General features: G+C 39.1%; 1 protein-coding gene across 3 annotated transcripts in view; it reads left to right on the top strand.

The window, feature by feature from the left end:
• LOC107317605 (BEN domain-containing protein 5) overlaps positions 1 to 27,479 on the top strand; it is a 799,506-nt gene that overhangs the window by 407,147 nt on the left and 364,880 nt on the right. For 2 of the 3 annotated variants that reach the window (XM_015870494.3, XM_015870490.3), the window contains exon 6: positions 11,867 to 11,906. In XM_015870494.3, the coding sequence (XP_015725980.1) occupies positions 11,867 to 11,906 (40 nt within the window). The remainder of the gene's footprint in view (positions 1 to 11,866; positions 11,907 to 27,479) is intronic. The other variant, XM_015870491.3, reaches the window with a different exon arrangement.

Genomic DNA, 27,479 nt, shown 5'->3' with positions numbered 1-27,479 from the left:
CTTTGTATAGCATAGCTCTTTCATTCTTTCATTAGCTAAGAAAAATAGTACTTGTTGGGAAAGTCAAATGTTTTCCCAAACATGGTATGTAAATGTTACTTTTAACATCTAGAGAATTAATTTTTAAGACTGGCATTCACTGAGTGTTTGGATACCTATTGATTCTCATTTAATAAATGAAGAATGTAAATGACTGTGATAGAAGCAGTTTAAATGCAGAACTATTCGGAGTGGCTCACAAATCATAAGCACACATTCACATTTCATGTTTTTGAGATAAATATATTTTCTGTGTAAACCTAAAGACTGCTTTGCAGTAGATTTATGATGTATCATTTTACTCCTTTTGTTGTTAAATGTTTGTAACGTGCCTGTGAATAAGTCTCAGCCTTTGTCTTCTGGAGATGTGACTTTGACAAGCATAGTCTGCATTCAGTGACTGCTTAAGGAAGTAGAATTGAAGAAATTCAGCCTTTGGTTGGACTGAACCATGGAGCAGCCTCACAATGAGGCAAACCCATCAGTTTTATATAAAACTCATTGAGTTAATATTTGGTTCCCCTTTCTCTCCCACAGACATCCTTGTGCTTCGGGTGCTTCACAGAACAGGCTTAGATTGGTCAGACTTCTGACAAGCTCTCGCTCTGTGTTTTTAGTCACCATTAGATGTATATCAGATAGCAGGTCTCCAATGAATTGCTTATAGCACAACAGTAAAAGAGCAATAATTTGAAACAGTTAGCAACTAGGCTAATGAAAAGAGGATTTCAGTCCTCTTATCTCTGTTAGCTGTACGGGACAAATGTTGTTCCTTATTTCATTAGTCAGAATAACCTGACATAGACCAAAGAGAGAAATGAAACAGTAACATCTGGGTGGCCTAATTTTCTTCCACAAATCCATCTGAGGCTGCTCTCAGGCAAGTTAACTCAGCTGAGTGATTCTGATGAACCAGGTATTTATTTTCTCCTTGGGTATAACATGGTGTATAGAGTGTATATAGCTCTTATCGACAGTTGTGAATAAAAATGTCTCTGGAATGGTTTTCATGGATTAAAGAATGCAGGAGATGGGTTTGGGCTAAGATGCCAAATATCAGAAGTGGGATCAAAACGTTCAGATCTGGATGTCTAAGGTCACATGGCACCGTAGTTCCAGTACTTTCCATCTTATTGATTTCTTCGCTGGCATTTCTAAAATCACCATCCACAGATTAAATGTGAATTTTGCTGAAAAACATACAAAGACAGAATAATCCTAGAAGTGACTGCAAGGAGTCTCATCATTCCTTGCTAATTTTGGGGGGATTTTGCTGTAGGATGCAGCCTTATTGGACCTTGATCCTGGTTCTGTTGTTCAGGATTTTTCAGATGCAGGAATTTGATGATGATTTTAGAATATGCAGTAGAAAACTATGTAGAAATTGCTTTAGAAAAGAATAAATCTTAGATCTGCTTGGAAAGTAAGGTTGTTCTTTTTACCAGTGGATTTAGCCTGCACCAATTGCTGCCATTTGAATTCTCTGGACAGCGTTTTCAGTGGCTGTAATTAAAAACCCACTGTTTTAGGCTTTTTAAGTGGATATGAGAAACAGTGGTTCAGTTCTGGGGGAGAAAAAGTTGTTTATGTTTGAATAATAGAAAAGCTCACAGCCTTGGACTGTGGAAAGAAACAGACTCAACCTGAAATTAGATGAAAAGCTTGAAATTAGATGAGACTGCAGTAGTTGGACATATAAATTTATATTTGTCCAAACATACTAGATTCTAATTTAACTTTTCACTATTATTTTGATCATATTGTCTTGATTTGTATACAATAAACAAGTAAATTTGAGCAGTATGGAGAGAAAACTCTGCTAGAGAAAGCAATCCTCCGAAATACCATGTGGAAGCACAGTTCTTTCTCCTCTTCTGTCCCTACTGCAGATATATCTTTGGCTACAAAACTACCTTGACAGCTGGAACAGGACTTGGAGAAATGGAGTTAGCAGACTCCATGCTGCAATTGAAAAAATGCTATTTTTGTCCAGCTGTTGTGCAAATCTTTGGAATCTGATAATTCCAGTCTACTGATTCACATTCCCGTAATATTAGCAGCTTGAAAATGCAAATGGAACTGGTCTGTAGCATTTCATCTGCGTGGAGGAAATGAAAGAAAAAAAAAAAGAGGAATGAAAGAGGAAAAGTGAATGTGATGCGAGTAGAGAGCAGGAAAAGTTAGAAAGGAAGATTAGAAACTGAAATCCTCCAATCTGGTGCATTGGAAATCAGTTTCATTGACTCCCTCATGCAGATTTCCTTTGGCTTCTCAAAATGAAGCTTCTCTAACCACGCAGCCATGGCAGTTGTACTGCTGTGATTCTGTCAGTATACTGTCTTATATCATTTCCTTATCTATAGGTACATAGTGTATATATGACATAATGAACATTTACTCCTCCTGCAAAAGTAAATAGACACACCATTGTAAATTCACAACTGCATGTACATGCATGAATGTATATATGTGTCTGTGATTGTATGTACCTACATTTATTTGTGTGTACGTATATATGGTTTTAATCATTTTAGCTGCAAAAGTAACTTCCAAAATGTAAGAAGCTGCATCTTTTCTCTTTGAATGCTTGGAGCTGCAGCTGTGAGATAACTGTTGGCTTTGAAATGGAATGCTGATGGTTCAAACAGAAATCACTAAACAAAAATTGTGGAGGTGATACAGATTGTAGATCTCATGCACACCATTTGCCAGTTATAAAGTTCTCCCAGCATTTGCTCTGCTTTGTGTTATACGGGTAGCTTAGCTACTGGAGGCTTACTGACAGAAGTTTGCTTTGCTTGTAGAGCTCAACTGTACACTATTGAGCTGGATTTTTTTGTTTCTTTTTGTCTTTTTGTATATATATTTATATATTTCCGTTTCTGAGATGTTTGATTGTGAGGTTCCAGAAATGCGATGCACTATTGAGGCTTTCTTCTAAATAAAATAGCACTCATTACCATTGTGTGGGAGTCACTCAGCTGCCTTAAAATATTGGCATTTTTGGGTAAAAAGAGAGTAGGTTTCAGTGTTTGCAGAATACCTTCCATCATTGAAGCCAGAACCTGGAAATTCCTGTTTTGTTCTCACCCTGCTCACCCGCATCTCAGACACACTCTGACGTTGTAATAGAAAATAATGCCCAAGATAAAACACAACCAGACAGTTCACATGAAATCAGATGTAAAGTCAGGGAGCTCTTGGAGAGGGAAGAGAGATGGAGCTCTGGGGAGTCGAAGAAGATGGCAGCAAGAGAAGTTGTGTGTTCTCATGTTTATTTTCAGTGTGTTGATGGATCACAGGGACTTCTTAACGCATAATTCATAGGTTTTATGCATGAAAACACAGTAATTTTTGGAAAATTTATATTCAGTAGGAATTCAACTCTTGTGCTGCATCTTTTATGCATCTCTCTCTTTATTTATGTATTTTTTTTTAAAGCCTTCTACTGATATTGCTGTCCTTATGGTATGAAGCCACAGGAGTCCTGTTTCTTAAAAGTTTATCAAATAAGTGTTTCCTTTGACTTCACTCAGGTGTATTAGGGAGGGGATGCTGCCAGTGCTGTAATGCAGAGCTTCACTGTGTGGTTACATGCTGCCCTGAGCAGAATACCAACACAAAGCACAAGCCAGCCTGAGTGCAAATGCATGCTGCTCCCCAAACAGGGAAATATTTAACTTCTTCTAAAGGAAGAATATTTTAATGACAGTTTCTTGTATTTCAGAAAACTTCCCAGTGACTTCCTCATATTTATAGTTCTACACTTGTTTGTTTTTCCCTCTATTTTGCTGAAAACCACATTTCTACGGATGGTATTTTCTTTGCACTCAAGTCAGCCTTCTTGCCCCCACAGCGTGCCAGCTATTCTGGTACAGTGGTGGTTTGATGAATTAAGTATTAGTTGGCATGATAAGCCGCCAGTTTGTCTGCTCACAATGGATGATGATGCTGGAGCTTACGTCCCAACCTTGATAAATATTTAGTCAATTATACAAAGGAAAGGAGGGGTTGGGAGAATTGATCTACTGGTCAGGGCTTACATGGCTGAAGTTCAAGCCCAGGATCCAGATGGAGCAGAGCAGGGACAGGAACCTTTGGTTTGTGCCTCCCTTAGCATGTGTCCGCATGATCCTGCAATGGCATTGTTGGTTCTAAAATTGCATGTGTTGGAGGTTAATCTGTCTCGTCTGATATCTAAAACAACCCCAAAACAATGGCTACTTAGTCAATAACCTATTACTGCTATAGGTAGATATGCTTTGTTTCTAATTAAATGTTTATTGAACACTGTTGTTTACCCTCTCCCCACGTTCCTAAATGGTGCAGTCTCAAAATTCATAATTGTTTTCACTGATCTATCCCTTTTTCCGTCCAAATGCTGCTCCTTTCCTTCATAAGACTTAACATACGACAGGAATTCATAACTAAAGAATGGCTGCATGATGCCTAAGAAGCAACCTGCATCATATATGGGCTTTGTTTTTTTTCCTAAATAGCACTCTGTGGTTTGTATATTATTTCCTGCCCTGTTTACTCTTTTCTTTCCCCCCCCCACGCCCCTCCTCTAAATAAATAAAATTTAAGGAGAGTAGTTTATTAGCTCCTGCTACTTACAGTGTACTCTTAAGACATAAGCCGCTGCTTGTGGCATTACAATAATCTCTATAGGCATTAAGTAATTTATGTCACAAGCATAGGATTATAACCTCAGCTCTGCAATTTACATAATAATATACCAAACTATGGAAAACCTGCTTGGTGGTTTGTTACCAAAACAAACCCATTAAAATGCTGAGTTAAACTGTGGAATGAGTAGATCCTAAACCCTTGCAGACTAAGTAGGTAGGCTTCATTTAATAGGTATGCACAGCCACCTCATTATTAGTGGATCTGCAAAGAATCTTGAATCAAACCTGGATATGGGGTCAGACTGACAAGATGCCAGAGAAGTGGGCTTTTTAATCCTCCTTCTTTGCTTCCTGCAGGCTCAAAGCTTTTAGGGAAGAGCAGAGCAAATTACAGACAAGATATTGGCTATATCATCCCTTCTGCTCCAGTCTTCACTGGGGCACAAATACCAGTGTGTGTGTGCATATACTTTATACAGGGTGTAGGGTGACTACAGCCCTGGTTATCTGCAGGTCATTCAGACCTGTGTTAACTGCAAAGGTAGAATTCTCTGAAGCTGGGAGCTGTGAGATATTTGCTATTTGAATTAAAGTGATTGGTCTTGGCTGCCATATTTTGATGTGGCTGGAAGACTGCATTATGAAATTGTCGAAGATGTCCTCTTATGTGCTCATCTGAGAGGACGTGCACATAATTACATATCATTGTATAAATCATTATAGTATACATCATTAATGGTAGAGTTGCAACAGTTCTTCATGTTGCTTCACCAAAGTGTATGAGGACACTGTGTTGTTGTTTTGTTTTAAATACAGATGCAGAAATATAGAATGAAATTAACAGATGTTCTGCCATCCTTCATAACTCTCACTGACAAAGTTAAGGATCAGTTCATTTCAAAGCAGTTCATTCCTCATCTCCTTCCTACCAGAGATAAGAGCGTCTTAATGACTTTTCATTGCATTTGCAAATATTTATAGGGAACTGCTGAACTTTTTTGGTTCCTAGTGGTTCAGTTAGACTCTGGATACAATCTTTGAGTGTTCTGTATGTAAATAAGGCAGCTTATAGATAAAGCACCAGTAGATGTCATTCAAGAATACGTGGAAAAAATTGTGTGGCCAATAAAAGTGATGGTGCACATGGGAAAACTGCTACATCTGTATGGCTGCTCAGCTCTCACAGCTGTTGCTCTGGGCAGTGATCCACTGCTTTCTATGTGACCGGCTCACTGAGCCTCTGAGGCCATGACTTACTGCTACCGCTAGAGGAACTAGAGAGTGTTTTCATTTGCCCAAGGAGATCACGCATGGTTTTTCAGTATTTCCTAAGTCTCCATTGTGTTGATATTCTTTCTAAACAGCTTCTGAGCACAGCGGGACAGTAAGAACTAGGGAGGAGCCTATTAATAAATAATACATTATGTGTGAGTCTTGTATTCCAGAGATAAATAGTCCAAGCAGAGAGAGGAATGTGTTTTAGCTACTTGTTCAACAGTGTTTCTGAAAAACGTATCCTTGGCACTGAGGCTTTGTGAGAGAAATGTGCTCATGTCAGATATTAAGTACAATAATATGTGAATTGTAAGAAGCAAAGTAGCTTAATGGAGCGCTGCTGTCTTATATCATTTTGACTTGGTTTTGATTCTAAACTAGAATCGAATTATCAAATATTGCAAAGATCAAATGTCTGTAGAGGTCACTGATAAAATGGTTTTAAATGCTCATTATAGCTCTTAGCATGAGCAACAACATATCCCAAACCACTTTATAAATGTTCCCCCACACCTATATTATCAATAATTGATTCCACAGAGTAGGCTACAGCAGATGCAATTTACTTAAACCCCAGTCAAGTGTCAACAAGCTGACTGGTTCATTTTATCACGGAGTCAGGGAACGTTAGCAGCTAATAATAGAGGAAGTACAAAATGTGAGATCTTGTTTCACTCTTTGAACAAAAGCTTGTGATTTCTGGATGGAAAGAAAGGATTATTGCTTGACATCATAATGTAACTTTAAATAATAATAATAATAAGCTTTAAACCATCAGATTATCCATTTTTACAGGATTTGAATTAATATCTTATTGGGGTCATTACATAAATTGAGATTCTCTCTTCAGCAATGTCATGCATTCTGAAGGGAAGGAGGGTGTAAGTAGAGAAATTCTCATTTGAGAAGCTAGGCAGATGTGAAATGCTCACATAATCATATTTACTTTTTTTTCTAACATTATGTGAAGCCTCCATTACCCATTTTATGGCAACGCAAATGGATGGGGTACAGCCTAAACCTTTCCTTCATGGCTTATAATCTCTCTTGTCATCACAGCCCATTTACAGAAGAAGAAAACTATCTTAGAATTTAAAAATCAGAACTTAATTTAGAAGAGACAAAAATATGAACAACTTGTAAATATTCTAGGGGGGAAAAGTTGTCGTGCATTTGATTTCAATTTTAAACTAATTGAATTGCATTGTGGATTTAAGGTGGTGGGGAGAGACACCTGTTCAAACCACACAAAATTAGGATGGAAGAGATTGAGAGAAGAGACCAGTCTGGATGAAATATGTTTAAGAAGACAAAGTCTTCATGTGCTCTCAGCAACTCAGTTTCTGCTTTGTATGGGTGAACTGTGGGTGGAAATGCTAGTGAGATAGAGCTGCAGAGAACACTGTCTACAGAGCAAAGTGGCACAAGCCTAACGAGAGCTTTCTGAAGATGAGATTGATTTCAGATCTGGGCTTAGGAGATTTGTCATGACCACATAAAACCATACTTTTAGATAGATAATCAATTAAGGAACCCCTTCCAGAGCACTGCCATCTCCTGTGATGTGGTTGCATGGGATGAATGAGGGAGCTTTCAGCAGAGGAGCTGCTTCTGTGAAATGCCTCCTATCTTTGCTGGGTGTTGGGTGCTTGGAGGTGATGTTCCAGGGCTGAAGGCAGGGACAAGGATATCTTTTGGATCCTGGATAAAGAAGGAGTGTAGGAGGAGGAAGATGACTTTATAATTGCTTTTTTATTTTTTATCACTCTTTCTAACTATATTGACTTTATACTTGACACAGCTTTGGCTGGCAAGTGAGGCCCAGATACATTCAGAATTAGATATGACACGGTTCATTCTTACATGAGAAGAAAAATCATCGGTTGCTACAGAAACAGCTCCATATCAGTCTCACGGGGCATCTTTGCATCTGGCTTTTTTTCATTCTCTTTTGCTAATCTGTAGATAAGAGTCAAAGCAACTGCAGCACATCCCACATCTGTGTAAATGGTTGCAGAGAGCAATGTGTGAAAGAGCATCTCATAGATAAGCTAAACTTAAATTATTTAATTTAACAGCCTTCCTCACCCCCCATTATATATATTTTTTTCCAATTTGCAACTCTCACTGAGTTAATTGAGGTGAAAAGGTGAAAATTAAGTGACACCCATCAGCAAGTGTCTTAAAGACCACCAACATCAAGGAAGGGAAAGGACTTAAAAAGGGAGTTGCAAGTAGAAATTTAGGGAGCAATATATGGAGTGAGTTGGAATCTGTCGAGAAAATTGCATATGGCAATAGAATAATATTCCAGATTTGCTTTTAGGCAAGTTATTTAATGTGATAAATTACAGTATTAGTTAAAAATAAGTGCATATTATGGGTGAACAGGGACCATTCTGCACATTTTAGACCAGATCACCAGCTCGGATTTTCAACTGTTTTTTTTTAACTAATTAATTCTTGATGCTTAATAGATTAATATTTATTGAGTGAATCAATGCTTAATTTATTAAAAATTTGCCTTCCTTGTATTTTAATATGATTTATTACTCATCAGTGCTTATTGCATTAATTAAAGACTGTTAATTTTATGGAAGCGAACACGATCTGCTGCAGGTTAGCTGCAGAGCCCTGTGCTGTAGGGACTGTGCCTCTGGATAGTACCAATGATGGAAAAACGTGTAAAGTGGGAAGCCAATATGAATCACCAATGGCCTCTTCGTGCCGTTGGGCTTTCAAATAGCCAGCAAAGTAAAAATGAGAATGTTGCCCCTTAAGGGTAGCACAGGATTATAGCACTAGAGATACGATGATGATAAAGGGAATATTTCTGTTTTCCGCTTACCCATTATGGCTGATGCTGTGGAAATCATTTTAATGCTTTTTCCCTTTTCTTGGTGTGCCCTTTTTTTTTTTTTTTTTTTGCCAATTTAAGTGAAATGCAGCATTAGTGATATGGGATGCTATCACCTCTTCTCAGTCCAAGAATGATAATCGTTATATTTCATAGCTCTCCAGGCTTGGGACATGAGGTTGCCTGAAGATTGGGATAGTCCCATGTATCTCTGTAGGGGCAGGTGTCTGAGAAGTGGAAAATTACTAAAGGCAAAGCAAAACAAAGCCAAACATCTCGAGATGAGTCTTTTGAGAAATCTGTCAAAACAAGGAGAGGGTGATCATGCTCGAAGGGGGTAACAGCTGCAAGTGGCAGCTTTCATCACTGAAGGGAGAAGAGGATATATCAAGCCCCACAGCCATGATATTTCTGATGCAATTATTTTATTAACTGTGGACACTCTGTGTAATGTCTTTCTCTTTAAATTCTGTTGCTTTTATAGCTACTCATAAGTGTGCCAGTAGAAATGTTGGGGGGGGGGGGGGGGGGAAATCCATATAGTTACTAGTCTGCTTGCATCCAGCTGAGCCCTGGAAACTGCAGAGAGTTAGCCCCTGAGATCTGAGAGCAGGCTTGAATTTCCGGAAAGTGATTGGATCCATAATTAGTGCATTTTTGCATGTTTAAATGCATGATTTTGAGATGTGTTTTGCTGTTCCCTTCTCTCCAGGGCTTGGGTGAGTGTGTGCAGGCTTCTCTTGCTGTGCTAAATGAGAGAAACCTCTTCAAGGTCTGCTGAAGGTCAGAGTAGAGGAATTTTTTCTCCCTGGGTGCTCAGGTTAGGCAGTCAGCACAGAGCTGCAGCCCAGAGTGCTTGGATGGAGTCGGGGCCGAGAGCCTGGTGGCATTTCAGAGCCCTCGCAGCATTTAGGTGTTAGATGTGAAATATCAGTGCTGCTCCATTTGAAGTCAGAGAAATAACTTGTGCTTAAAGTTCAACACGTACACAAAGATTTCCTGGACCTGTTGTTAATTTAATTTTTTTTTCAAGGCCAGTTTGGAGGCAGCATCCTATCAGGAAGAAAAGTTTAACTTTGTTTCATGTTTTGTTGAGCCTATTCTTTATGCTTTTATCTCCTTGCAGTATCAAGTTAAGCAATTTAGGTTTTTATTTACTGCTTATTCTAAACCTGGCTAACAGCCTTAGGTCAGGAATGGGGGCCAGTTGGGCTACACAGGTATTTCTCTCTTTTCAAACGCTCTACATGCTGCAACCTTCTTTTAATGTAGACTATTTATATTCCACTGTGTTCTTTTTTTTTTTTCCCCAGTAGAGAAGCTTTTACTTTTCTGCTCTAGCTGTTCATTAGATATATGGCATTTGGAGTTCCAGTTGTGATGAGAAATGTAAGCAAAGCTTTTGGCCCAGTGGGTGCTAAGTCCTAGCACTTCATAGCTTTATATGTGTGACTCAGGATTAAGGCATGGAGTCTATATAAAATTCAACTCATTAGGAGATGTTTCTTCTTACTCCCGCTGGGGAGGCAGGTCCTTCATTTATACTATTGCTTACTTTGCATTATTCTCTATACTCTCTTGGAAAAGTCTGGAGCGAGCAGAGCACAGTAGAGCTGGGATAACATTTCTGAATGGCTCTTGTAGAGGTGACACAAGGCAGGTTCTTCTGTTCCATTTTACCAGTACGTTGGCATGCTTGTCTTAGTTTGGCCTTGGTGTTATAAGAAACCAAATGTCAAGCATACTGCTAAAATCATACTCAAAATATCTTGTCAGAGTTGAGCAAACAAGGAATAATATGAAAGCAGGTAGGAACTAGGTTCATCTCAAATGTGGTTTACACTGTACAAGAGCAGAGGTACTGAAGGCCAGCAGCGTTTCAGAAAATGTGTTTTTCTCAGCCTGACACCTCACTTAGATTTCCAGCAGGCCAAATTCAGTTTTGGGTTTGCAACTCGGGTATATCCAGTGGATGTTCAGCTGCATTCACATACTTCAGCCAGTGAAGCTCTGCTTGCAGAAAAACAATGAGTTTGGGAAGGAGTTTCATCAGTCGTAATTTCCAGGGATGAACGTTCACTACTGGGAGTACCAAGTCAGTGTTTCTTCCTCAAGGACTTTAAGCTGTCACCCAGAGAATACAGTGAATGTAATGATGAGAATTAGATTAGAAAAAGATCAATAGGGCTGACAATAAATGAAAGTAACACAGACATTATTGAGTAGATTAGGAGAGAGAAATTAAACTGGACAGTGTAATCTGAAATGCCAGCTAGACACACTAATGATGGGCAAAGTTAGGGAAAAGACAAAGTTAGAAAGCTGGGAAGAAGAGGCAGTAACAGGCTGTTTGAGAGACGAGGGGTAGCCATTCCAGTGATGGTCTTGTGATGGATGTTTGCAGGCCTTCCAGAAACAACTATGTGGCTTAAACTTGATACTTGCTATCATAAATCCCTGTATTTTGTGATCTAGAGAAGTATTCAGTGCTGATCAAGTCTGGCAAGCTTTGGGGTGAGGGATAACTGGTGGCAGTGCGATTAGCAGGCTAGCTGTGTTCGGCATGAAAAGAAACTTTCCTTTTATCAGTCTTGAGTTTGTCTAGATCCCCGTACAAGTCTTTGAAAGATTTACCCCAAGGCAATGCAATTGTGCTTGATCACATCCAGGCTATGAGTCAGTGATTGATATGAATAAAGAACTTAGGGTTTCTTGTCTTGGTTCCTTGTCTCCTTCCCTGTGGAATCAGAAACTGCTTTCATAAATATATCGGTCCATCTGTACTTCTAGCTATCCATTTCAAGTAAATGCTCTGAAAAAGAAATAGTAACACTTTATGAGTGCAAATAAAAACACATTAAAAGGACTGAGCTAGTTGTTGGGTGTTTGTTGTTGTTGTTATTTCTCATAAAGTACATGCGGATCCCATCCAGAAGAGTTACTGCGAACCATGTAACTTGTAATTAATTCTGCTATAAATGTCAGAACATTTACTTCACAGGTCTAAGCTCACCCACTAAAATTAGTCTCCTTTTAACAATTCCTTTTATAATTTGTTTTTCAGCAGAGACGGCAGCTTGACCTTCTGACAATAACCAGCCCCGGTAAGTGAGCTCTGCTGCATGGCTCTTTTCCCTTTTCTTAAAGAGATGGTTGTCTAAATGTATTTTCCCCCCCCCTTCCCCCCCCCCAACACGTCTCTGACATGCAAAATGAAAAACACTGTTCCCCAGAAAATCTTTCACGTAATAACAAGTGACAGCTATATTGTGCTTGGCAAAGCCCCGGGCAGTTATCCGTTCACAGAGCTGCCTCTTCAGACCTTTACTCTATGAATTTGAGTGTTGATATTTCTTTAAGCCTCCTGGGGTTACAGTTAGCGGTATGTCTGCAGGGCAGATGCCCTCAAATTCACAATGTGTGTTCGACTATCACAGAAATGCGAGTTTGACTTATCTCAGTGGCGAATATGAGCAGTTTGGGGAGCAGTGGGACAGTGGCTCCTATATGGTAGGAGACAGGAGGTCCAGGCTTGGGTTTGGAGAGCCCAGATATGGGGCAGAAAATATTGAGGTGAAATTGAAATGTGCTCAATGATCTTCCCTGTAAAAGCCTTTCTTATTTACCTGCTGATAAGATAAACCAAAATGTCTTATACTGTGGACATGGTGGGCTCTTTGGCATAGTGAGCTCAAAGTACTATGATTAAAATGGTGGCTGTTTGGGTAGTTCTCTTTGACCTCCACTGTTAAGGCTGGGTGGCTATTCATTTGTTGTTGATTTTTGTCTCTGTTTTATTCTGTTGGCTGCTATAGAAGTTTGCCGCCCACCAGCTCCAGACATAAGCTGTGCTTGAATGGTGCTACCCTTCGGTTATCTTTTCAGTTTTCCAGCTGTATATGCACATTAATCTTTCCATTTGGCTTTAACTGGGACTAATGAGTTCTGGCTTTAACTGGGAATAACGTGTTAGGAGATGAACAGGTGTTTTAGGAAGTGAACAAAATGTGACACATATTTGCTTGGATAACAATTTTGCATCAATAATTGTTCTGACACTCTAAATGTAGATATCATCTGTGATATGGTTTCTCCTTCACTAACCTTGTTAAAATAATAAGAATTAAAATAAGGCGGAGGAACACTTTGTTGGGACAGATGTTTGAGGCTATTGGCAATTGCATCACATTTTTGCATGTTCACTTTTCATGCAGTTTGCAATTATGTTAATGTATGCTCAGGGCACTTGCTGATAAAAGCAACAATACAGTGTGATACAGCCATTTTCACTATTCTGACTGTAACTTCAAGGACAAACATGGCACTTCTCCTTTTCATTTTTCATATCTTCAACATTCTCTATTTTTAGAGGAAAAAGAAAGGGGAAAAAAGACCTCTCAGTATCTTAATCATAACAGGCACTCAGATGTTGGATAAGGGCACCAAAGACCACCTACGACTTTAATTTAATTTAATTTTGTTTAAAGAAGACCAAAGGAAGGTTGAGGAACAGAATAACCTTATATGAGACGTGTTTGTAAAAGGAATTTTTGATACCACTCTTGTAATTTTAAATACAGAAGTCACTGGTACAATGGAAGGTTGACTTCACTGATTTTGTGCATCGCTGCGATTGCAGTAAGTTTGGTTTAAAACAGCAACTTATTAAATCATCGAAGCAATTAGTTGGGGTGGTCAAATTAGCTGAATTTGCAAACATCTTCCTGTGACTGTGTAGGTAGACATACTGCACTAAAATGGGGGAGAAACACAGAGGGTGAGAGATGTAAGTATGCAAATGTGCACAGCTGACCTGTTGCAGTGTTAAGAAAACAGCTCCAGAAAGCTCCACGATGTGCCCCAAACTGGAGGAAATCTTTCCTTTGCCGTGGGTTTCCAGAAACAGCCAGGCACAAATGATGCATAAGCTGGTAGCAAGCCAGACTCCCTCATGCTCGAATATATTCCTTTGAAGTAACTGACACCCATGTAAAATGTGGAGGGGAGTTCACGGCTCTGCCATACTGCTGAGTAGCTGGAGGAATGTTGAGTTAAATTTATCAATGCTCTCGCCACACTCCTTTCTTCTTGCCCCTTGACATGTGAGTTACAATTAGACTGCAACGTGCTGTAAAGTTCAGGGTGCCAGATTCAGAGCTGATGTGCGCAGTGGGGTGGGGGAAAGATTTTAAACATTCATTAGTAGCTGGCAGGGACGTGCTGGCAGGGAGTTGGACATAATGAGATTTAAGTTTTGGTAATTTAAATTTTCTTTAAACTTAGTTTTTCCACCTCCGAATTTGATCCAAAACATTTTCTCTTTGCTTTGTCTTCTAGACTTTGGGTTCTGGGACCAAATTTTCAGGTGGCTTTAATCTCATCTGTGCTTAATTTACATGTGATCATGTTCTCTAAAGCTTTGAACACGCACATGCAACCGCGTCACATTTCGTGTTAACCACTCAATAGTTGCAAATAAGATATCCCTGTTTCTATAGCTTTTCCCTGGAGACAAAAATTATTTGCATCTCCTGTGTTTACGATAATAATATAGCTTTCCAGTTTCTCTTCTCTGTAAGGTAAGTTCATCTCCCACAGAAGTATTTTTAATTATTGATACCATAAATGGAAGTGCGTTGGAAACTATTGGCTTTGAAAATAGCTAACATGTGATATTATCCAAGAACCATCAGGAAAATTCTTTTGAAATTCTCTTTGATTCAGCCATCCTCAGGGCTTTATCCTTCTCTGCCAGTCTCTCTACTGCCAATTTAAAACAACATTCTCTTGAAATCAGTGCAATGTCAGGAGAAATTCATCAGCACTGTAGGTGCATGTTTCCCAGATGTATATAAACCTACTACATTTGGCAGCAGTAAATTGATTGCATTTAAAAAACCTGCAGTAGTTGAATATTCTATAGTGCCCAGCTTGGCTACAGCATGGAATATAAAGTATTTTAAGTCTCTTCCAGCTCTGTTTTAGGAGAAATAAAGTAAGAGCTGACTCCATAATTCCTTCCTTTCGATTTGTTCAGATTTTCCTCTGACCACGTTAGGAATTTACACACACTGACAGAGTGAAATATCCCCGATCTCTGTGGAGTAACACTGAGATTTGATCGGGAATGCTAATGACTGTGTGTGTGCTGTCCCCTAATATTCAAGCTCTTGCACTTTTAAACAGGGAAAAAAGCTTGATTTTAAAAGTATTTATCAGACTTATCTATGGGGTGAAATATTCTCCCCCCCCTCCCCTTTAAATATCTTCAGTGCAGCATGCTCTAAAAATGTCTCCATTTCATTAATTTGTGATATGCTGCTACAGTGAATTCTTTTAAGGTGGCTTTAGTTTCTGCCATACATATTTTACTGCTTTAAATTATAGATATAGGACTGTTGCCTAGTTAATTTTCTCTGGTTAGGAAAATATATTTCTGCTCTCCTGGTATTGCATAAAATGATATGTGGGATTTGCTCTATTCTTTAGCTGATTAAGTTTTGCATTTCTACATATTACTGCTTATGAGACCTCAAGTAAAACTAAGCAAAGGAAGGAGAAGAAGTTTTATAGTATATTTGAAAGTTTCATTTAGCCATAAATTCCACCACTAAGCCACCCTACAAGACTTTTCCATTACCTTCCTGGATAGTCTGGCTATCATCTTCTTCTTTCTAATTGAAGCATGAAAATAATATGAACCCAAAGTCATGAAGCTGGAAGATGGGTATTAGTAAAAAACGATACAGGGTAATAAAATGTGACAAATTTGTTTGCTGCTAAAACTTGGCTATTTTTGATGGTCCTTGTTAATTAATATGACTTTTTTTTTTTTTTTTCGGACTGAGGAGGTGTCAAGTGTCTGGGTTTTTATACAGCCTGATGTGATTACTGCTCATGTTTGTTAGTGAAACTTCACATGCTTTTGTTTTTGTTTGGAAAGATGGTGGATAAAACAAAGTCTGTATCTGTTTGCTAATAACAGCCTTTCATTGCTAGATGATTAATAGGAGGGAAGTCATTTCTTGTATATCTATGGTTGTTGTATTAATTCCCCCACGTGCCCACGGTATTGCAGAGTAACTTGGAGGAACCAGACTTCACTGTTCTGCAAGGCAATAGACCCCAATTGCTTGAGCCCATGGTACAAGAATTTATTTTCTTGGAGAAATAAAGCATACATGCTGAAGTCTCAGCTCAGAGTGAAATTAGCATTGTTAGTTTTAGTTGAACCCGAGGAGCACTGGAAGGAATTTGTTCCACACTTGGTGATCCTTTAGCAAGATGATGCACTAACAGAGAGCACAGAGAACACTCTGTGCCATTTTAGTGCCATTAGGTTGGTTTTGGCCGTCCTGAGCCTGATTAAGAAATTTGACTGTATCCTATTCCTCATCTTCGCAGCATCTGAACAGCTGTAAAAATTTTCATTTGCTGTGATAAGGAGGATTAATATTGTTGCTTGTAATTACTTATTTGTGCAGATCGGTATCCTCCTAATTCTTATTTATACCTCTCTGTTGGATTGAAAAGAACATTCGCAGAGATGCCAGCTATCCATTGGCTGGTGTTACTGCTCCTCCTGTCTTTCCCCTGTGCAAACAGCCCTCGCTCACAGCATGTCCCAGGAGAGTAAGTTCACCCTCACCTGTCTGCCTGCCTCCCCTGATTTATGCCCATCTGTCTCCCAAAACATCACATATATCCATCTCAAATATCATACATCTGAGTGCTATTGAAATTACTTTTTTTTTTCTTCCTTTTTGGTTCAATAAGCAGAGTTTTTGCTTTAAGTTACCCGATATTTACTTTTAGTAAGACTGTTTCATCCCCAACTTTGCATTTATTTATTTATTTATTGTTAAATGACCTTTTTTTGGATTCATGTAGAATAAGTGATATTTACAAAGTCAAAATAAGACTACAGAAAGGATATGCTAAAGGCTAATCCATTACTTTTGAAGAAAAATATCAAGTTTTTCCACAATACCTTATTATTATGCTGGGTCACCATGATGTTTCCATGCACCTTGGCATGTCCCTTTAATTGGATCCTTACATAGGGAGGTCCGGCATGGCTGCATTGAAAGCTGACATTTCTAACTAACTGACCTTTTCAGGCCCAGTGATACTCCTATAATGATTATCCTCTAGCATTGTTTGGACACAATACCACATACTTCACAGCACATAAAGAATATGTTCTTTGAGAACTATTCAAAATGCCCAATCTCAAGTTAGCAAAATGAGAAAATTGGGTGCAAACATTCATCAGTGTGTTATTGTGCAGGTATCGATTTGAATGCCCTTTCATTTCTCCAGGAAAAAGTGTTGTATTATAGAGCTCTAAATTAACTTCTCTTCATTTTTTCTTTCTTTTTTTTCCTCCCCCCCCGCCCCCCAGTAAGTATAAAAAGGTCAAATTCATTCATAAGGCTGAATAGTTTTGCAGGATATAAGCAATAAGATAGCAATCAACCTTCAAATAACCTTTAAAGAGACAGTATCTTTTCTTATGACCAGTAATTGATCTGCTCATTAAGTTCCTGTGTACTCTCTGGGGCTCACCTAGCCAAAAAGTGTGCAAGACCTATGACAAAATGATGTCAGCCAGGACAAAACAGGAATAAATCCTCACATTGAAATATTTATATGTTATAGTTGGGGGGAAATGGGAGGGTTGGAGTTGATGAAAGGTTTGATGCTGCAGTGTGAACTCCTTAAGTTGACTGCCATAAAGATTAGCAAAAAGGACATACAAAAAGCCTCTAAGTGTGAATTTGATATTAATGAGGGTGATGATGATGGTGCTTGTACAAGCTGGTAATCTGAGTGTATCTTCCTCTGCCTTTCTGAGTGCAGAGACAGATGTATTTGGCTGTGGATCCCCCCTGGCACACAGAGGGTTTGTCCTCAAGTTGAAGCCCAATGGGGCAGGCATTCCAGTGTGGTTCCACATTTAGGAGAAGCTGGATAGCCAGGCAGTGGCTTGCTTTAACCATAAGTGCTGTTTGGGTGTGTGCCCGTTTGTATGGGGGTTAGTTCTCTTTGCCTACACAGAAATACAACCTGGCTCGTCCTGCTGTGACCTTCACAGCTCTGTGGGCAAGGGCTGCCTCACCTATGGAGCTGCGGTTGTTTCTTCCAGATACCAATCAGCGGATTAGTGTTCTGTTCTTATCCGTATTCCTTTTCTGCATGTAAATCTGTTATGTTTTCAGTATTATTTTTATGAATTGCACATACACCGAGGACTATCTGTGCATAATTGATTACAAGGAGTTGTCTTGGTTTTTATCTTTGATCAGACTTTTCAGAAGCAGCGAGTATCCCAGGTGACGAGGCTTTTCATGCTGTAAATGTTTGCACATAATGCTTTCTGTTGTACTTCACAATGTGCAGAATGAGCTCACTTAGAGGGAAAATGAGCAATTTTGTGCACAGGTGTATTGTGCTGCTTCTCTTTTTGGGCAAACTTGAAGAAAACTTAAAATAATCTCTTCCTCTCTCAAAAAGCAAAAATCCAACTATGTTTCTTATTGTTAGATGGTTTTAGAGAGCATTTTTCTTTCTAATGAAATTTTAATTAGAAAGGGCATCTGTATGGGAACAGTTTCTTCACACAGGAAATTTTTTTCTGTTTAATTATCTTCTGAGCGACCTGAATGAGACTCAGTGCAAAATCAGTCTATTCTCCCTACCTGGAGGCAGCAGGGGGTTACACTGCCATCACAAAATGGAGGGCAGTGCAGCAGTGCTTGAGCTGGCTGCTATTCCTGCCAGAAACAAGCCCTGGATTTTGCTGGTTTGAGTGTGCTGGTGTTCGGGTGCTGCTAGATTGCACCTGGACCCCAACCTTTGCTTGTGACTTCACTTTTAAACCTAGCTGGGCACACATGTCTAGCTGTGCTCCAGTTCTATTCTATGTATCTACGCCCACAAGGATGTTGTGCTGGATGTGTACAGTGTGGCATCGAGCTGCCCCCCCCAGTATTTGATACCTTGAAAACACAAAGCAGGGGTGATGGGCAGGAAAAATAGACAATGTCAAAAATAAAGTGTGATTTTAATAGAACTGCTTTTTATTGAGAAAATGGCCAAGCATTGATGCTCACACAGCTAAGTGGATAAGACTGAAGAAAATGGAAGCCGGAACTGCATAAGAGAACCTTTTCTTAGCTCTTTTTTTTTTTCCCTAAGAATTGCCAGTGGGATCAGGTTTTGGTATGCAGAATGCTTTCAATTAAAGCAGTCAGCCAAGGTCATTGGGAAGCCCACAAGAAACCTAGAACCTTTATTATTATTTTGAGTTTGTAACTTGAAGGCACAAATGAAGTTTTAGGGCATTTGAATGGAGAAGGTGTGATGGCTTTGTAAATGCTGACTGAAAGTGCAGGATAACCCGTGGTGGAGTACTGACTTGTTCATCACCCAGCACAGCACAGTGTGGTAGGGAGTTATCTGAGATGCTGCTAAAGGAGATAACGTGGGTACTGCGAGGCGGTTGTATCACTGCAGTGTCCTTTAAAAGCAGGTTAAAGGAAGGTGAAATACTCTTCTGTCACTGTGGTCTGCTTCTGATGTGGCAGCTGGTTGGGATGTCAGCAATGGACTGTGTGGGTGCTGGGACAGTGCTGGCAGTGGAGCCAGGGATGCAGGCAGAATGGGATGAGGTCTGCAGCAGGGCCTGGGGAGGGCAGCGTAAGCCACAAAGTCGTGTTTGCTGGGCCATACAAATGAAAATGAAAATAAGCATGTTTGAACCATCTAGAAGACAGCAGGGGATTATATTATTCTTGATGTTTTTATTACATTACCTGCTCTGTTACTCAGCTGCAGCTATTGTCCTTATCCTCTGGGGACTACTGAAAGGAGAATTCATTTGTAATGACCCTAATTTTCCTGCCTATCTTTAGGACAGTCCCAGAGCAGTGCTAAACGTTGCTGTGCTGTCATGCCCTGTGCTCACCTTGCCTGCCTGCTGCTCCTGCTAGGGGTTGGGAGGGTGCAGAGCCCCAGGGTTGATGCAGAATGAATCTCCATCTGGTCGAATCTGTGCTGTGATGTGATCCAGAGCACCCAAATGGCCTCTTACCTGGACCAAACCCCTAATCTCTGTTAAAGATCTGATGCAAGCAAGCTCCTGAGCTGTGTCAGCACACAATGCCCAACTCAACCCTTTCACCCCAACATTCTGCATTTTGTTAATCCTATGTTCTAGGAAAGGTTGCCAAGCATCTTGGGCATCCAAAAGCAGCTGCTCTGGGCTGCACCACTGGTAGGAGCGAAACAAAGCAAGGCGTTCTCATCCCTCTGCCCAGGCGAGGGCGATCACTGCCGTACAGGGCTCTAACAGTGACTGCAGGAGCACTTGTGGCATCTCTACAAATGCCTCCCAAAGCAGGACCCGTGGCACTGTGCATTTGTACCCAGCACAAACAGAGATGCTATATAATAGCACTGCTGCTAATAAATATAAACCGTATAGATGTCAGGTTGCCCTGAGAATGTATTCTCCCCACAAACCTGGCGTCTCGACTGTGGTGTTCAGGAATTAACTGCAGGAGTATTACTCTCTTAAGGCTTTGTGTTATAGTTCTGTTTTCTTCACCTTTAACCTGGCAATGGATTATGACCATACTTTCTCTTATAACTAAATGCTCTTCTGTCCTTTGACAAAACAGATTTGTGTCTTTTCATAGCTTTCCGTAGAGGGCTAATAATACATGGGAAAGCTTTACTGCCCACGGGAGACTTTTCCTAGCCGTAATAATAAGAAATGCTGTTGAAAAGTCATGATCAATGTTAATTCAGTTATTTTTCATTTTCTTTTTTTTTGTAATGAAATCTTCTATTTTGTGCATTTTATCCAGCACTACCCCATGAATTGCTCATTGGAGAGAGGGGTCATTGGTTATAAAAATGAATTCTTGCTGTTTGTCCTCATACAAAAATAACTGCAATATTTTGAAATGATGTATTCAAGGGAGAAAGAAACTGGAGTCTTGGATGTACGAGGGATGTAAATGTTGTTTTCCAGGTTTTATGGTTCCCAGATGCCTCCTCTAATTGCATAGCTAACCCTGAGTTTATTAAGTTATTTTCCAGAGTCAAACTCATTTGTAAACATGTCAGAATAAAAACTAAATTTAAAAAAAAAAAAAAAAGAAAAACAAAACAACAAAACAAAACCTTTGGATTAGAATTCTGGAGTGATAAACAAACTAATTTAGAGTGTATTTGCATGTAATTTACATGTGCCAAAATGGGATTGCATGTGGTTTGTAAATACAGGCCTTGAATCTATTTAACGTTACAGAATAGTGCAGAAGAAATTAATTGTAGCTTAAAAAAAAAGGTTAAAATAATAAAAAGATGGCTTAAAATGGCCCATGTTTGAATGTGACTCAATGTGCAGAAACTGGTGAGGAGAGATAAGCATGCAGAGAAAGCTGTAAATTCTAGCAGCAACATCTGTAGTAGTTAGAATACTGTGTTTTATAGCAATCCCTTACCTCCCCCAATGGACATTTCTATGGCATCCAGCGTATTTATTATTCACTTTCTGCAAGAGAGGTTTTGCTAGTATAGCCTTAAACATAAGACCTGTTTTCTCCCTCTTCATGTTCAGTCTTGTTCATGGTTAATGACGTCAGCTTCATTTGAAGCATCCTGTCCACTTCTGCCTGCACCCTTTGGCACATGATCACCATTTATAATTATCCTGCTTAGTGCAGTGGTACCAAAGGACCAATCAGCCAGTAAATCCTCCACCTTGCCCGGCATAGTTTCCTGAGAGAGAAAAGGGCTGGGAGGCAGAACTGTATGTATTTGTGTGTTTGCAAACCAAAACTTCAGAGTGCCATGACCTGCTATTTATTAGCAAGGAGGAACAGATAACAGGAACCCTTTTCATAGCTTTTCCAGGCTGTAGTACTTCTATTTCAATGTGCAGATAAATGTCTTTAAATATTTTCTTGTACTTCCTATTATTTCATCTCTAGAAATTTAATTTCCCATTTGGATGTGAGCTATTTTGTATATGTGCTTTGAACATTAATTATTAATTAGCTTTAAGTCTCTTTAACCATCCATTTCTTCCGAAGGAGGCAGCTGGATGAAACGAGAGAGATGCATCATGATATAGCTGATAAATTAGCCTCTTATCCCAGGAGAAGCCAATTCCTCACCACTGAGGCTGAGATATACCAGAGGCTGGGGTGGAGGAGTCTCCCAGCTTCTGCCCATTTGGCATTTAATAGAGAGCGTGAGCCTGCTGGGATGACTTTTATAATTAAATCACTGGCAGTAGTGCAGAAGGAGTATCAGTCTTATATCCTCCATTCTTTCAGAGTGGTGAGTGGTAGGCTGGTGGTATCTTGAATGTCTTTAGGTTGCATTTGAAAGTGGGAAGTTAGAAACACAATAGCAGATTATTAATAAAAAAGTGAGGATGGCAATTAGCACCAATGACTAGCTGTGAAAACAGGAGTTTTTCTGATTTATTTTAATTATATTTTTGCTCACATGTTTGTGTATTTATCTCTTATTTGTTGAAACCTTCAATATTGCTTTTCAACAGCAAAGGCAATGCTTTGATTTAAATCTGTATATGATGTGTATTTAGGCCTTTATTTGCCAAGTTCAATGCAAGAACAAATTCTTGTTTACATGAAAATTACCCATATGTGTTTATCTGTATGACCAGTTGGAAAGCTGGACGGTGGATTGCAAAGCTCGTCTGGCTAGCTATAAATCTTATCCAGTAATCATGGGAATGCCTTTAGTAATCTGTAGTGTCTTCATGAAACTTTGATTTCATTTTGTTGCCTTATACTGCTTGGTCAATAGCTTCCAAAGATGGAGCATTTTCTTGTTTTTGTTTTTTTACTCATACTCTCTGTGAATACTCCCAAATCAGCAGGCTGAGACATTCCTTGGGCAGGAGTCTTACAGGACCTGGGATCACTTGAGACCTGAAGTCACAAGTAATGAGTAGATCTTGGAATGTGGTGAAATAATATTTTATTGTGCAAACACTCAGGAAGGCAAGTAGTGTGATTCATGCTCTCATAGACTGATATTTTGACAACAACCCCCAGGAAATTAATGCAAAGACTGATGGAGATTTAGTTTGCAAAAGTTAAACACGAATGAAAAGCAGTCAGCATTTTGTGAGAAAAGGAATTTATCAAGCAATTCATCTCAGCATTTGAGTGTATTATAAATGTATTTGATAAAGTTAGCTGCGTGATCTTTTTAAGGTTTTTGATTGAGTGCCTTACAACTTTTTTAAAATATAGAACATATTAAATAGGTTAAAGATCAGTCAGCTGCCACATCTCACAAATCACTCATTGTGGGAGAATCTCACTTCAATAGGGCTGTTTTTAATGGGATTCTTTTCACGGTAGTGGGCCCAATGCAATCACTAATGATGATTTGTTGGTGATTAAAACATCACTGTTGAGTGGCTGAGAAAGATGTAGAGCAGTTAGTCATACAGCACAACCTTGATCTCTTGACTGGCTGGATCAGTTTGCACTATATGCATTTCAATATAGCAAAATACAGAGTTCTCCTGCATAAAGCCAGGACTTCACCCAAAGCCTAACTAATGGAGTAGCATTGATTGAAAATAACATGGGATTCTGACTGACAAGTAATTAAACTAGGTATAGTCTGTAAAGTTATATGCCAAAAAATATATATTTTTCTGAGTAGTTTCATAAGTGATTGGACTGGATCAGAGTATTGAAATTATCTTGCAAAGTGTAAAAACTATATGTGCAGCATAAACTGTTTAGGTATCCAAGAATGGCACAGAGGTATTGGAGAGTGGCTATAGTTGGCTGTGTTTATCTGGGGAGGTGAAATGAGCACTGCAACCACCATGGTAAAGGAAGACAAGGTTTTGTAGCAGCATGCAGAGAACATAGTAGCATGGAGGAAATAGAGATAAAAACAGCTTTCTTACCATCTCCCCTCATGCTGATCGTACTGAATGGGAAAGTATTTTTACATACCTACTCTATTTGGTCGAGTAAGTATGTTTTCACACTTAGTTGAAGCCTAATAAAACCTGGTCTGGAATTTGTCTGAGTTTCCTGTTTTGAACTTGGTTTTGGTGCAGTGAATAGTAGAGTTTTTTGAAGGAAAATGTATTGTGGCTTTAACACAAAGGCAGGGCTCAAAAGTAAACTCAAATAGTCAGTGCACTCTTGCCTGACTTTTAGGTGACCAATTACACCATGTACGCTAGCTAAAATGTTTCACACCACATTAAACAAGGAAGACATAAACAAAAGTAACATGGGAGTAAGGCATAGTAATTTGTCTGCTGAGGTACTCTGAAGTTGATAGCACAGATGGGAAGATGGATAGAAAACAGAAAATAAAGACATGAATCAGCAACGCCATTGAACAGTCTACCAAAAATAACATTTCTGTTGTGCTACCTTCCTCTCCTGCCTTGAACAAAGTGTCCAGTGTGATGAACTGTGACTGGAAATCTTTGGGCTACATTTCAGTGTTCCAGAAAAGGAAAAGTTGTCAAAAGACATAAAGATACAAGGAGTGAACAGAGCAGCCATGCTTCTGAAGCTAAACTGTATTACTCTTATTTTAGATGTGGGACTCTGACTGCATCTCACCAAAGTTAAAGGTCAAACTGCATGTGGGGAACTCGCAATGCTAAACTAATAACACTGAAGAAAAAATTAGCTTGCGTGATGTTGAAGGTTGCTTTGCTGCTTTTCAAGACTTTTGTTTTGTTTGTGTGATTTGAAGTTGGTCTTTCCTTCTAACAAGGCAGAAGAATGTAATGACTTTATATTGTTTGGAGTTGAGTGAGTGCCTGCGGGCTTGCCTGATGAGAAAAGTGACATCCTGAGGAAACGTACAGCAAATTACAAACAAAACCCTTATTAGTAGTGGCAGTTACCTCCTGTAGTAGGATTGATTTGGAATCCCTGTAAGGATAGTGCTCTCAGCAAGCTCCACAAATAAGAGCATTTCTTAAGAGTTCATATTTGAGTTTCCATAGTAGTAATGTTCAGATTCAAGAGCTACATGTACACCCCTTTTCTCTTGCAAATGCGGTGAAATAATCTGCTGCTTCTACTCAACCTTAGCGTAGTTTTAAAGAATAACCCAGATTCAAAGATTTGGGATTCTCCCAAAGAAAGATTCATGATATGGTTCATATTTTGTCTTGGCTCAGAAACCGAAAGGATCATTTTGATTTATCCAAAGAGAGGGCATGCAAAGAAAAGCAGGAGAGAGAGGTATGCAAACAGAGGCTTTGCCAGGGCAGCAAGGAAGGACCTGGGATGCAGCAGGGAGGGTGAAGAGAGAGTCTGGACTATTTGCCAACAGCAGCATGAAGCAGCAGCCATGTTATTTTGGAAACTTTTTCTAAACTGAAGTGATATCTGTTCATGTGTAAGCAGTATAAGAGTCAGCCTTGAAAGGAATTAAAACAATCTGCAGTACTTGTTTTGTTTCCTGTCAACCACTGCTTATGTCACAGCAGCAAGAAGTGAAAAGTACCAACATTTTTGTTTCTCTTCACTCTGTACAGCTAAAATATCTGAAAACATTTACTTTGAAAACTCAAAGAGGCGCCGGAATGGTGACAATGGAGAGAAATGCTCGGATCTAATCCTAAATCATGTTGCTGAAGCTATTTTTAGACTCCCACATTGTGTGGACTGGCAGGAATGGATTTTTAGAGCAGAACAGTTGGTATTGAGGACATCACGCCTCTATTGTATGTTTCTGAGGCTTTTACTTTGGACTAGGTCTCATCTGCTGACTATGGTGTCCACTGCTGGTTGGAGCACATCTTTGGATTTGATTTCATCTGAGGGGAATCCATTTTGTGTGGTTCAGGATTTCTATGTGATATGAGCTAAAGAATGAGATGTGCAGATAAGAGACTGGCTTCAAAACTTAAAACACTTGGGATGTCAAATGGAGGAAGTAAACACCTTGTCAGTTAACTAATTGTCAAGTGTTTCCCTCATTTCAATTCATCTTAACTCAGTGTATTGTGGGAAATGTTCGGAAATTGAATTGCTTTTAGTATTGTTTAATTTAGTGAATGAAAAATCAGTGTTAATAGTGTAAAATACCGGTTGTCATTGCAATGTATCATGTGGAAAGGCAAGCATATAAGTATTTGCAGTCCTATTGTTTGAACAATGTTTAGTAGCTATAAGTTCTTATCACTGGGAGGTTGGACTTCTGCCCTTGTGAAACACAACTATTGATCTTCAGATGTGAAACCATTCAGAAATGTATTAATACGTATGCTAATTGAATACACTTGTTTCCTGTTTTTTTCACCTTGAATTATGTTTTACTATTTTTTTTAGAGGACAGTTAATTTTCAGAAAGGACTCATTTCTACTTTGCAGTTTGACTGCAAGACTTGAAAGTTGTGTGCAATATTTCAGGCTTCTGCCTGCTGAAAGATAAACTATAAGTAGCAATTCCAAAGTGTCTGCTTACACTGCATCTGATATATAGGAATAGCTTGCTGTAGGTGCTCTGTTGAGTATCCAGGACCAGTCTCCTCTTTTAAAATTGCAAAACAGGATTTCACGTCCTTTTTCAAAGTTTTCTGATTTGAATTGATATTACAAGTTAATGCAATGTATTTTATGTAGCCTGGGAGAGAAAAAAAGTCATGTCACATTTCGTAATGCAGGGTACCCCAGCGCGATATAGCATTCTATTGCCAAATGCATTTTCTTCTCAGGAAACAATTGGCATTGATTGGTGCTAGTAATGAAGCAGCAGGTTAGCTGGGTGCCAGTCTGTTCCTCTAATGATAACACTTTGTTTCTGAGTAACTAACAGTAATCAATTCATCTCACTTCAACAAGGACTTGATACTCCTCACTGATACTATCTTTCATTTATTTATATAAATAATTCTGTATGAATTATTTTTAGGTATTTCCCTCTTGTGAAACGTTTCTTTCTCTTCTCTGCTTGAACTTTGAGGACTTCTTACCAAACAGTACACAGGATATATATTTTTTTAATTTGGTTCTGGTGGGGAGAACATTTAAAGAATTTGATCAGAGAATGAGACTGAATACAATGAAAAGGGTTTCTCTACGCTTTGTTATTCATTCATCTGTTTAGTTTTGATTCCTTAAATGACCTGCAAAGAGAAAACCTACTTGATAGAAGTCTGAATTAAAGCCAAATGAGAAGCTGATTTACTCCAGAAATACTACTCCATTTAGCAGATTTGTTTGGACAACTTCTCAGTTGGTAGCAGTCATCCCCTTGTTAGTATAAACATGGTCTACCTTCCAGGTTACTCTTCATTTCTATAAGGGCTCTACTCTTTTACGCATTAGATATCAGCTTTGGGAGTGTGAAGACCTTATTTAATGACACACCAAAGTTGTTACCTTCTGCAAAAGCTGGTACAATAATAACGTCTGAGAACATTTCTTCAGTTTCATCACCACTTTTGTCTCTTCTTCTTAGTGGCAGACTTAAAAAACTTGACAGGGTAACCTAACACATCCAGAACGGTGTTAGAAGGAAGATGCTCCTGTGCATAAGAAGCAGAAATAATATTGAATGAAGCACACTTCTTATACATAAACATTTTGAGGTCTGGGTTATTTTTTGAATTCTAATGTTGAATGCTG

The sequence above is a fragment of the Coturnix japonica genome, chromosome 11 (genome assembly GCF_054131305.1).
Source record: "Coturnix japonica strain WE chromosome 11, WE-NBRP24, whole genome shotgun sequence".
Classification (NCBI taxonomy): domain Eukaryota; kingdom Metazoa; phylum Chordata; class Aves; order Galliformes; family Phasianidae; genus Coturnix; species Coturnix japonica.
Note: the sequence above shows the minus strand (reverse complement) of the source record. Positions and strands in the feature narration are given on the sequence as shown.